This window comes from Aristolochia californica, unplaced genomic scaffold (assembly GCF_029961685.1).
Source record: "Aristolochia californica isolate CCGP_79_NKW_82.1479 unplaced genomic scaffold, dmAriCali1.0.hap1 SCAF_10, whole genome shotgun sequence".
In the NCBI taxonomy this organism is placed as follows: domain Eukaryota; kingdom Viridiplantae; phylum Streptophyta; class Magnoliopsida; order Piperales; family Aristolochiaceae; genus Aristolochia; species Aristolochia californica.
In genome coordinates, this window is record NW_027181771.1 from 30654495 (window position 1) to 30667753 (window position 13259).

The following is a 13259-nucleotide window of genomic DNA, read 5'->3' on the forward strand; positions in this document are numbered from 1 at the left end:
TTTTGGTTTTGATGCATGGTAGCATTGGCTTCTTTTTCTTGGCAGGCTAGCAAAAAATTGGTGTTGGACTTTTGAGAGGAGGAGGTCAAATTTGGGAATCTGTAATCTCTTTCAAAACTAGCTTCCAATTCAGTTCCATTGTTTCCTGAGCAGGTAATCATTCATGCAACATCACACACTACATATCCTATTATTCATGATAAAAAATAAGAAATATTGGAAAAATGAAGATAGAAGAGACGAAGAAGCAAAGGGGGAAGAAGTTCTGACATGAGCAGCGAAGAAAAGCTGTGTGATTTGTCTGGAAATTGAGACTAATCCTTCTTATATACTCACTTAAGTGAAAATACAATGAAAGGACAAAAATACCCCTTAGGTACAAACACTTCATATCTTACTCTATACAACTATGATTTTGACACAAATTGAAACATAGGAATATGACATGAAAAATACCCTGATGTTACATTATAACACTTATCGACACGGATAAATGACCAAATACCCCTGCCTATGTAATTTAACACTCTCCTTCGAGCTGGAGAGTAGATATCAAAAGTCACAGTTTGTCACAAAATTCCAAGTGTTATTTTCTTCCCAGAGGTTTCGTAAACACATCTCCAAGCTGCTCTGTGGACTTCATATGGAGTAACAACTTTCTCTTGCAAGACAACATTTCTAATGAAATAACAATTAACTTCCATGTGTTTTTTTCTTTTATGAAACACAAGGTTGTTATGAAAATTGTTGCTTGTTTTTCACACTTCACAGTCATATGTTTTGGAACAAAAAAACCAAACTCAACTAGTATAAACTTGACCCACATAAGTTCACTACCTATGTGAGCCATTACCCGATATTCAGCCTTTGCACTGGATCAATCACTACAGCTTGCTTCTTGCTCTTCCAGCTCACTACGTTACCTCCACAAAAAAAAAAAAACAATAATAACTAGTAGTGGATCTCCAATCCATTTTTCACCCAGCATAATTTGCATCAGGGTAACCTAGTACAAACATCATATTATTTTGAGTATACATGAGGCCTTTTTTAGGAGCTCATTTCAAATATTTCAAGATCCGAAAGTTTTTCTAAATGTACCAACCTGGGATTCTCCTTAAAACTTGCTCACCACTCCCACTACAATGGATATATCGAGCCTAGTAATTGTTGCATAAATCAACTTTTCAACTATGTGTTTGTATCGGATCTTATCCTTAACAAAGGGAGTGTGAGTCATGGAAAGTAGCATTCACTTCCATAGGGGTGTCCTTTTATACTTCTACAATCCCTTCTAAATCACTGCCAAACAAGATAATATCATCAATATACACAATTAAAATAACATACCGTGCTTCCTTTTGAGTACAAAAATCGAATGGTCACAATGACTTCTATAAAAACCAAATTGTGTAACCACACTATTGAACTTCTCAAACTAAGTTTTCAAACTTTGTTTAAGCCCATAAATAACTTTCTTCAATCGACACACTTTTGCATTCTCCCCTGAGCAACATACCTCGGATGTTGCTCCATATATACCTCTTCCTTCAAGTCCCTATATAGAAAAACATTCTTCACATCTAACTGAAACAATAGCCACTAAAACCAATATACGAACAAAAGTAAGTTTGGCAATGGATGAGAATGTCTCAAAGACATCCACACCAAATATACGTGTATAGCCCTTGGCTACTAATCTGGTCTTATACCACTCTATAGTTCTATCATCCTTATACTTAATAGTATAAACCCAGTGACATCCAACAACAATTACACCAAAAGGAGGTTACACAAGCTCCATGCGCTTCTAGATACCAATGCATCCATTTCCTCATCCATAACACGTTTTCACTCAGGGAAAGTTATAGCATCCTACACTGATCGAGGAATTGAAGAAGAGGATAGTGACATAGCAAAGGACTTGTAAGAACGGGACAAGAAATCAAAGCATACATAGTGAGAAAAACGATGAGAAATACACAACAATTTACCTTTTCGAAGACTAATAAGAAGATCTAAGTCAAAGGTAGTAGGAATTGTAGGCAAAGAAAAAGATGGCTGGTTATGAGAAGGGAGCTCACAGGTTGGATATTCTGCTAGTGTTGATGGAGGCAATAGGCAGCGAAAGCGCTGCTATACACCTGAACTAGTGGAGAAGGACCTGTAGAAGGTGCATCCATAACGGTAATAGGAACTGGGTTATCCATATAAGGCGTTGAAGGAGATTCTGTGGAAGATATAAAATATGGAGTGGATTCAAAAAAACGTGATATTAGAAAAAATATATGTTTTCTTGTTAACTGGATCATAACATTTGTATCCCTTCACATTTGATAGATGAGGAGATAACTTATCCATAGACAAACTGAAAGCATGGACAAAACAAGTAGACCCAAATATCCGAGGGACAACATCAAACAATTTACACTCTGGTTTTAAAATCTTATCTGAATTTTTCCTTGCACTACAAATGATGGCATACGATTAATAAAAAAACAGAATGTCAACACTGCATCTCCCCAATACGATTTAGGAACATTCATATGAAATAATAAAGTACGGTAACTTGAAGAAGATGTCGATTTTTATGCTCAACAACCCCATTTTGTTGGGGAGTATACACACATGAAGTCTTCTGAATAATTCCATGCAAGGCACAAAAAGATGCAAACTGCTGATTGAGGTACTGAAGTCCATTATTAGTACGAAAGACACTAATAGGTGCATCAAATTTATTTTTTATTTTATTAAAAAACTTCATAAATACATCAAATACCTTAGATTTTTCTCATAACAGATACAACCAACTCACATGATTGAAGTCATCAGTGAAGAACACAAAGTACTTAAAAGCCAAATGAACTCAGGACTCCAGTATATGGCCCCCAAAAAACATAATGAATTAATTTAAAAAGAGGAGAACTACTAATAGAACTAATTGGAAACTAAATCTATGGCATTTTCCCAATTGACGGAACTTGCACTCAAAAGATACATCAATGGGTAAAGACGGAAAGGACTGACGTAGTTTGTTGTTGATGGATGCTCCCACCTTAGATGCCATAAGAAAGATAAATATTTTTCAAATAATTCTATTGTTGTCAAAGTAGAAACACCATCCATCACATCAAGCCCGTTTGTCTCATGTCCGAAACCGATTATCCTCTTTGTTTTCAAATCCTTAAACACACATGATGTAGGGGAAAACATTACAAAACAATTCAGGGATTTAATAATGTAAATTAAATGAAAAGTTGGGAACAAATAGAACAAAATCCAATGACATTTTTGAAGTAGATCTAACAATACCCTCCCCCAGAATTGAAGAAGTAGAACCATAAGCCAAGACTACATCATCATAAAACTTTGGTGGATTAATTGATTGAGATAAAAACTTCATACCTAACATTTGAGTAGAGGCTCTTGAATCAATGTTCTCGGAGGGAGAGTGTGGCACATTTAGTGCAGTCATATATGTGCTTGCCATTGTGACACAGGTTGCAGTAGAGGAGTTGGTCATAGTGGCCGTAGTAGGAGCAATAATTAACTGACCTAGTTGCTAAAGCAATTATTGTATGTCATCCTGAAGTCACGAATGGGAGGATACACAAGGTTTGTCAAAATAGAGTTAGCCCAAGCTCGTTTACCAAATTTTTCCCAACATTTTTTGAAATTGTTGTTTCTTCCACACTGAATACATCTCTTATCACCTCTTCCATGCCCTCCACTACTGTTTCCATGACCTTGGTTTTCAACCTTACTATATGATGGATGAAGATTGATGCATCAAAAGGTCGGGTATTTTATTGCCTCTGCCCGTATAACTCTATTAAAGGCCTATTAAAGGGTAGTAGTATCATCATTAGCTAGTAACTGTGCCCTTGTGATAACATATTCTGATCCAAAACCATCAAGAAATCAAGTAACTCATATATGATTTTCCTTATTTTAAATGTTTTCAACATTCGTAGTGAAGGGATAAATGTACTAATCTCCTGCAGTACACCTCTCATCTCAGTGAAGTAGTCTGTTACTATCCACTCACCCCTCTTCATATTGAAATACCAAATATATAGCTCATATATGCGAGACAAGTTGCTCTCTTGTGACAAAACAAAAGCCAAAGTATCCCACATTTTTTGGTTGTTCCATAGCTCAGAATTTGGTCACTAAACTGTGGTTCCATGTTGTTGGCTAGGCAAGTCAATACCTGGTAATCTTCGACTTCCCAATCTTTGGTGTAGAAGGATCATCTTTGATGTATTTGACTTTCCTTTTGGCCTTTAGGTATATATGTTTAGATCGAGACCAATTCACATAATTTGACCATTCAATTTAATCAAAGTAATCTAAATAGAACCAAAATCCTTACCCTCAAAAACCTCTGAATGTCTAAATGCAGCAACTTGTGTGCTTGATTATGTCATTTAGAGTCTTAAAAACAACCCAACAAGCATACAAAACTATTAAGAGGAAGCACCAAAATCAATTGGAGAACACTTCAAATTTTCCACTATTAGGGCATGTGGGTCCTACAATTTCAATTATAGCATTCTCTTCTCAAATCTTATACAAAAATTAAATTAATCCCGATTACAACCAACAACACTCTCAATATAGCATATTAATGACTTTTAGCATGATAATGCAAGTATTGGAAGAATGATGCAGACATGGTAAGGTGACACAGGCAGATAAAGAAGCAAAAACTTCAGCAAGTGTCCTCTTGAGACAATTGGGCATTATAACTACTCAAAGAGTAGTACTAGCTATCAATCAAAGGAGGTTGTGGCAGTAGGGAAAAAATTGAGATTTACCCTACCAGAGACTAGAGTGGTTTGAGTTCTTCCTTTAGGGTTGATAGATTTGTGAGAAAGAGACACAATTTGTAGTAAAAGTGCCCAAGAATCGATGCTACTGCTCTGATAGCATAATAAATACAACAAGAAATAATGAAAAAAAGAAGTGAGTACATTACATTACTTAAATTCTCCTCAATATTACGATATATGATCATCATCTGATAGGAGACTATAACTTGGGTAATCCTGTGCTTAGAAGTCACCTTCCATCCATGTGACTCAAAATCCTCTGTGACCATAGATCCCACTAGCTGGTATGAGGCTCTCATTTTTCACCTTTTCTGGTTAGAAACCAGTACCTTACTGGTAAAATGTAACTACATGTCGGAGGAGAAAGGAGTTTCACTGAGCATATATCTGGTAGCTCATAAAACTTTCATGGGATTAGCACAATTCACTTTTAATACAAAGAGTAATTTGAAGGCAAAGATGTTGAAACACCCTAAACCCTTACACCAAAAACTTAAAACCCTAAAAGCATAAATCCTAAACCCTAAAACAAAAATCGTAAAACCCAAAACCCGCGATCCGAAACCCTATGCCTGAAAACCCTTTAAGCCCTAAAAATTTGAATTATAAAATATTTGTTAGCAACTTCCAGCAAACATGCAATAAAATCAAATTTAAAGAAACTTCTCCATTCGAAGTGGTTGTAGAGGATTACAAAATCTCCCCTCAAGTTTCAAGCATATTTCCCTTTTAACGTCGTTTCCATCGTCTTCTCTCAATGAGACTGGCCATTCAATACTATCAATCAGTTTGGATTGATTCTAATCATACCTTTTCTTTTGCAAGGCTCTTGAGCATAACTAAATACGGCTTATTGAGAATTCACATATATGCACAGCTAAGGCATGAAACATCCTGACTTAAAGTCAGAAAAGCACAAAAACACAAGATAATTCAACTCTTTGGACTCTGCCATGAAAAGAGTCGTTCATTTTTGCTATTTTCTTCTGATAGATGAAATCCTCAAGATCCAAGAGGAATATGAACTAAGAGATGAATACTCCCAATCTGGCAAGTGGGTAAGAAATCATCAGATAGAACAGTACATGTTGTCCAATTCAGTGTAACTCGTTTTATAGAACAGATGAGTTTGACAACAGTAGTTGAATTGGATGAGGGATGCTAATCAACAGACCCTTCAAAAAACTTGATGGAGTTTCAGATCTATAGATAGGGTTCCTCTACTTCATCTGCTATTTCTGTGGTTTCAGGTTCAGGTCTTGCGTAAACTGGCCGCCGGGCAATAGTAGGACTATACTGGAAGTCATCATCAGTATCTTCCATGCTTACACCGAATCTAAATGGCCATTTACCCATTGTGGTAAAGGGCATTAATCCAAAAGCTCGTGCAGTCTTGATTTCCCGAGCAACCTTCCTCTGAGCTTTGGCACTAATTCCAGTCTGAATAGAGTGAAAAAGCAAGGACAGATCGATGTTTAACGGATTGAATGTGCAAAAACTAACATAATGATGAATATTGAATCCACAGACGTATAGAGCTCACCATTTTCCTCTTTTTCATAATGCCAGCAGCTGTAATAAAATTGGCCAGGTACCTTACATTCTGCACATTGTAGATGACATGATCAGCATAGTAAACCAGGAAATGAGGAGACATATTCAACCAATAGCCCAAACTGGGGTAGTTATTGTCATGTACTCAAATGATGAGTTAATCAATGACATCAGCACGATGTTTGATATGAAGGAAAAATCTTACTGAGATTATGAACAGAAATGCATTTTTAAATGTATTCTAAATCATACAGCATCCAAAAAGAGGTCCTCTTAAATTAAAAAGAACCTTTAGAATGATATTCTACAATTATCCTGAGAGACATGAAACGACCAACGCCTACAACAATAATGAGGCAAAAACTCGAAAAAGAGTGAACACATGGAAGGGCACCACCACAAATTTACTGACAAGTAAGATATGAGAAAATTCCATGTGATGATGCATATTAATGGAGAGTTGTGTTTAGGCAGAATAACAAGCCAGCAATAAAACCTAGGATGCTCACCCGAAAGTCAGCTTTCCGGAGAGCTTCTTCAGTTGTGGTTTGGAATTCCCTCCTTCTGTTTACAGTTTTTGGTACACCCGGTTTTGTCAGATCAAGATCCTACATATCACCACAAGTAAAATAAGAAAATGAAAAGATATGAGCAACAAGCAGAATTAGACAACGAAGAAAGAATGCAAAAAACAATGTAGTAAAAGCTATGATTGACATTTTCACTTTAATATAATTTAAACAAACTGGAGGGTTTTTTTTTGGGTATAGAAACTGATGGAAAAAATAGTAAAAGCAAAGTATGACCTGTAATTTTCAAACAAACTAACTAGTAAAAGAAAACAATAGAAAATAAGAACAATAACATCATTCCATATACAAATTTCACATCATTAAAGACTGAAGAAACGTTGTCAGTTTTCCTATTAAAACAACTACGTAAAAAAATGTTATTAACCCTTATTTTGAATGTTGACCCAACACCTCAGACTGGAAGCTCCTCCCCCCCCCCCCCCAAAAAAAAAAATAAATAAATAAGAAGAATAACATCATTCCATATACAAATTTCACATCATTAAAGAAAGCACCGAAGAGATGTCAGTTTTCCTATTAAAACAACCACATAAAAAATGTTAGTAACCTTTTTTTGAAAGTTGACCCAACACCCCACACTAGAAGCTCCTTTCTCTCTCTCTCTCTCTTCTCCCTTCCAAAAAAAATGGCCATTAACCCAAAGACACAATCCACAAGTGACCACATAAGTATCTGTTAATCAATTTTTGGCCCATCTAGCAAGCAATCTATATCTCAACAACAAAAAGCAAGCATAGCTTGTTTTCTTACCCTAAGTGAATATTTTATTCCAGGTACTTCCCTTCCAGATGGGAAGCTCACATCTGGCCTAAACATATAGCCTTCTCTATCAATTTCATCACTATAAGCAAAATAAGTGGCCGCTTTTTTCAGTTTCCCATCCATTCCATCTGACAGAGAATTAAAGCCCTCGTCAAGGCCATCAACAAACTGATAATTGTTGTTGTTACCCATTTTAGAGAATCCGCCACCAGATTTTCCTCTAGCCTTTTCAATCCTATCAAGTTTCTGGAAGAAAGCATCAGTGTTTGGACTATTTCCTGAAGTCCCACTAAATATCCGATGCTCAAAGTCATCTGCAGACTCAAAGGAACCACCACTTTTCTTGTCACCAGAATCACCTGCTTGAAAAAATAAAAAAAACCTGATCAGATAGTGAAAAGTTTTGGGGTAAAGTTTACATTGATGTATTATTTATCTGAGTGGAAGATGAAAGTATTATTCTTTGTCAACAATAAATCATATGGCATTAAAAAAACTATGATTTAGTCCAAAAATGAAGAAAGGATGTAGCTCACTCCTTTGAAAGCAAAAGCATGTTTGCTTACAATTAAATATGTACGAAATAAAATTCATGCATCCCCCTCCCCCTCCTTTTGAAAGGGTCAGCACCAAATACTGACTACTCACCAGCCTAAATTACTACATTGACATAGGGTATTCTCTATTAATCTCAAGATCTCCATTAAGACAATTTTGATGATAACAAACACATCACTAATAATGTGCATTAAGTATGCTTTGTTACTTAAAAAAAAAAACAACTGGAATTTTGGGCAGCATCTTTGTCTACACGGCCAAAGACTGTCTGAATAACCCATAAAAAAGGGAAGCAGCTCATACCAGAAAACACACCATCATAAGAGCCTAGCAGCACCATCTGATCGACAAAGTAAAGGGATCTGTCTGACTGATTTGGGTAATGAAGATCAGAAAAGAAGAAATTACTGAAAATCATCCGATCGGACAAAATCCCTCATCCAACTAGACACGAGAGAGAAAACTTTTTGTTAAAGTCTGTTTTCCTAGACAATTGAACAACCAACCCAATAAGGACAAGATGAGCAAAAGAAGAAATCAAGATCAAAGAAGAAGACCAAGCAATCAGACATGAGAGAGAAAAGGTACTATAAGAACCCGTTCGCCCAGACGATTGACCAGATTGATGAAAATTGCAGGAACAATTTATGAAGGTCAAGTGACCGGACTAAACCAGTCCAAACAAGAAGAGAGAAAAAACCTATTGGAACCATCTGTTCAGACATCCGTCCAATTGGTCCACAACGTCTTAACGGTGCATTCTAGAAATGTCACAAAAAGATATTTTAAGGCTTCAATTTAGCCAAGATAAGTCTCCAAAATCTATAAGTGACCTACCTATGCAATTAGCAACTTATTATGAAAACTTTAAATATTTTCTTAAAATTCCTAGTTGAGATATGGCTGAGATTTGCAAAAAGACAAAATATCTCTTTCCCAACTGAATGGTTCATTTTTTAATTTAAGAAATGGTTTATTTAAGCCAATTTTGCCTTAAGATTTTTTCTTTTAGACTCCTAAGGCTTCCACAACTTCTCCAAAGCACACTTATACTTTAAAATCATATTTGGAAAGTGCAGTTAAAAGAAAGTTGGCAAAAAATATAAGTATTTTTGGGTTCATATTTTGCAATCTTTATTTGCATAGCATCTTTTATGCTAGAGTTTGTGCACTCATATTTTGAAATCATATTATTCACTCTAGCATATCGATTTGTCGAGGCATTTGGATGGGTTTTTGCATACTATTAGCATTTGAGGGTTATATCTCAAAAATCGAAGTGTCCACGTGCCTTTTAATTGAAATACCTTGATTGAACTTGGTCGAGTATACTAAAATAGTGCCTCAATCATCAAAGTTCAGATCACTACTCGTGGGCTTACACTTTGACCTCATCATTTATATTGAGCTACTTTAAGAGACTTCCTTCTATTTGAAAAAAAAATCCAATTTTATCCAGCTTATATTTTGAAATTTGGTCATCTATGGACTTCTTGAGCTGCTATTACATTGAATAGGTACTTAAGATTGATATACCTATCTATTTGTGTTTAAATTGTGAAATTTGATTAATTAAAAGGAAGTTGTATTAGGCTGAAACCATAAGCAAGTAACCCTTGCAAGGTAGTTCAAGCCTTGTGTAGGCAAAACCGTCCCTCGTCTCAATTAGATTGATAGAAGCCTGTGTGACTGAGGACTGGCCACCATAAAATCCTCCAAGGATCGAAGCTAGTGCTTGGTTGGCTGTTGTATTCCTGAGGGTAAAAACTGAGAAGCGTTTTTGCTATTGTGTTTGCCATAAGGCCTTGTGTAGGCAGGTGGACTGAAAATCCCTATGTGGATCTAAGCCAATGTGTTTAGTGAACTGCTGCAAATCTCTATGTCAGTCTAGGCCTATGTAGCCTAGTTAGCTACTGGAAAATCCTTTATGAGGTTTAGGCTCTGTGCATAATTTCTTACTGTAATACAATGCAATGGTGATCTTATGTAAATGGGCCGCTATGGCTAATTGATTGGTAAAATCCCTATATTAGAAGCATTGTAATTAGCTTTAGAGGCAATTTGTCATAAATGTCATTTGGCAACTTAAACATAGTTTAACTCTAAGGTACAAACCAACTTGAGAATGGATTAGCAATCTAAGATAGGATTGTGAACCACTATAAATAGTGTTTGATTGTGCGTGCACATTGAATTATTTAATATTATGAACACACATAAAGGTTCAACTAAAAATAAATCGAATTTAGCAGCAAAATTCAACAAGAGTATTCACCTCTCCTAAGTTTGCTCCTCACTGGACTTAATATTCTCTTCCATCAATTTAATTTCATAGATTGCCTAACTCCATGGTCGTGTCAACTTAGTCGGTTTTTACTAAAGAAAATCCCCAAAAAGCTAAATTACCTGCAGTAAAAAAATTTCACCTAAAAGGTACAAACAAGTTTTTTTCTTAAAAAATTGAATGAAATAATCATAGGAAACTGTCAATGGGGGCAGTAGAAATTTACCCACAAAAACCAAAAACAAAGTCCTTCCTAAATCCTGTGTAAAATTTCAAGGAAAGGTTTTTCAAATCATATGTTTTACAAGTTTTGTCTCAATAAGAGGTTAAGAAAAAAACTTAATAAGAATAATTAGAAGGTTTTATTTATTTATTTATGTTTAATTTTTTTTAGAAAGTCAAATAGAAGGTTATGCATCAAATATTTTTTAATTAAGTAACATCATTTATAAATCAATAATTTTTTAAATAGTATTAAAAATTATTTGATAAGTATGTTAAGAAGAATTTATCATTAACAACTCTTACTTATCTGTTCATATTACTCATAAGGATGTATTTTACACGACTCTAGTTCATTTCCATCTCCATCTCCAATTTTGCTATATCACTTTGGTAATGAAATACTCATAATCCTCTTGACTTTATTTTAAAATTTTATTTTCATCCTTATTAATAGGGAGTAAAACCAATGTTAGATTTAGTAAAAATGCTGGCAATCAAAGACATAAATTTGGTTACCACCACCCTCCATATCACACTTGCTTCCATAAGCAACAGAGGTCACAAATAATCAAACACAAATAAGTTTTTGTGACCATCATGAGCTAACCTAAGCACCAAGTGTGGCAGAGGTGGACCCTCTTCTAAAGTGTATACAGAGGGCCGAGCATATGAGAGAACAAGTTCAACAATGAATTTGTCAATACAGAAGCTTCTCTCAGAATAAGAGTAAGATAGAGTATAAGAGTAATACAAGCATGAGAAAGAAACAAACCAGAATCCCGCTCCGCAATGAAGGTTCTGATTGTCCAAGCTTGATGTGATCGTGGTGATAGAACATTTAATGACTTAAATGTTCTTAAAAGGAACTTCATTTTTGCCTTTTGATGTGTTCAGTGACAATATGAATCCATGCCTAAGAGTTTCTGAGCTTTAGTCTACAAGACAACATCTACCACATCAGCACATCAGCATACTAGTTAATGCTTACAGTGATCGGAAGCAACAAGCACTGCAAAGAATCTAAGTGACAAGAAGGCATGTCAAAATTCCATTAGAAAGTAATTAAACACAAGAAATTGTGAAGCTTTCTAAATGTAAAATCTAACGCTAATTGACAAAAACAGGATCAATGATGCAAACAAATGAAAATCAGAAACATGGAAACATGTAGAAATCTGTTCTACTCGTACAAAGGGGTAGTATAAGTTTTATGTGTTCCTAACAAGTTTAAGGATGTGATCTTCAGACGTGAAAGACTAAAGGGGGATTTTCCCAAGGTCTTCTTAGAAAAATCAACAAAAATATGAAGAGAGAACCTTTTGTGTACTCTCCTTCTAAGAACAGAGAGCAAAGTTGTGCTTTCCATTGCATTCTCTCTCCTTCAAATGAGACACAACTGGGATCAATAACTTCAGTAATGTAGAAAGGCTAGAGAATTTTACAAGCCCATGCACATACTCTCTTGATTCTGCAAGAGATGTTTTCACTCGTAACAGAAAACATTAGAACCTGTCATATCTATGCAGCAATACTCAACTCCGGCAACTGAAACACCATCTTCAAGTGTACCCTTACATTTTTAAAGTGGTAGAAACTTTAACAAAGCCTTTATAGAAAAGATGCTAACTGGAATTGAATTCAGTTCCGTTTACAAAACAATGAAGTCGGTGAAAAATCAAAGACAATTGTAAGGCCTCTACTTCAACTATAATTCCCAGAATCTGAACTAGAAAGCTACAGATTCCATGAAGCAAAAATGAACCCACCTCTAACTTCAAATTGATAAGTTAAGGACAACACATTTGTTTTTGGATGTCATACGAAGAATGAACCATTTGCTAACAACTAGATGACAATTATAAACGGTCCTCATCCGTCTTATTTTCAAATATTGCACATTTGTGAAAAATCTCACTTCATGTCAACAGTATCACGGGAGAAGTAAAAATAGCGGAGCAGAAAGGAATTCGAAAACCGTTAGACAAATACATAAAAGATTCGGAGATCGACAACGAAAATGCTAAAGATTTACAGGCATCTGGCGATTTGTTTTTCGAAATGAAGTTGCTAAGAAAAAATCGATCGTTTACACTTCCGGTTTCCGCTTTCGCAGAGTGAGAGAGAAATACCCTGAAAAGCAGTCAGGTCAACTGCAAGGAAAAGGGGATCGTCGGCGAGAGTGAGAGGGAGCGACGGCCAACATGCAAGAGGAGGCGATCGGCTGTCCGGGCGCTCTTGCACAACCCTATGGTTTTATATCTTAGAATTAAATTACGAAAATAGTGTTCTCTTGTTGGGTTTTCCGACGTTCTGAGTTTGGAAATTCGGAGTTACATCGCTATTATCCGAATCCGAGCCTACATGGATCCGATTGTTTCGGTTTCTTTATTCAGATTAAAGATTATATCAAGAATATTCAGGTGAGGGAGCTGCACATATTCTCTTGTT

General features: G+C 35.6%; 1 protein-coding gene across 3 annotated transcripts; it reads right to left on the reverse strand.

The window, feature by feature from the left end:
- Positions 1 to 5545: 5545 nt before the first annotated feature.
- LOC137942417 (uncharacterized) lies at positions 5546 to 13027 on the reverse strand. 3 transcript variants are annotated; one of them, XM_068788052.1, is made up of 6 exons: positions 12941 to 13027; positions 11584 to 11746; positions 7733 to 8103; positions 6899 to 6997; positions 6379 to 6438; positions 5546 to 6275 (listed from the first exon to the last, which is right to left on the reverse strand). In XM_068788052.1, the coding sequence occupies exons 2-6, from the start codon at positions 11681 to 11683 to the stop codon at positions 6039 to 6041; spliced, it is 867 nt and encodes a 288-aa protein (XP_068644153.1). In that variant the 5' UTR covers positions 11684 to 11746; positions 12941 to 13027; the 3' UTR covers positions 5546 to 6038. The 3 variants fall into 3 exon arrangements, with proteins under 3 accessions (XP_068644153.1, XP_068644151.1, XP_068644152.1); XM_068788050.1 differs by having other exon boundaries at positions 7733 to 8106; XM_068788051.1 differs by having other exon boundaries at positions 7733 to 8106; positions 11584 to 11760.
- Positions 13028 to 13259: the final 232 nt, after the last annotated feature.

Excerpts from the sequence above, each read along its gene's own strand:
- LOC137942417 (XM_068788050.1), bottom strand. The coding sequence starts at position 11,683 with ATGAAGTTCCTTTTAAGAACATTTAAGTCATTAAATGTTCTATCACCA. Across the intron at positions 8,107-11,583 it reads CATTGCGGAGCGGGATTCTG|CAGGTGATTCTGGTGACAAG; the intron begins GTTTGTTTCTTT and ends TATTTTTTCAAG. Across the intron at positions 6,998-7,732 it reads GAATAAAATATTCACTTAGG|GATCTTGATCTGACAAAACC; the intron begins GTAAGAAAACAA and ends GGTGATATGTAG.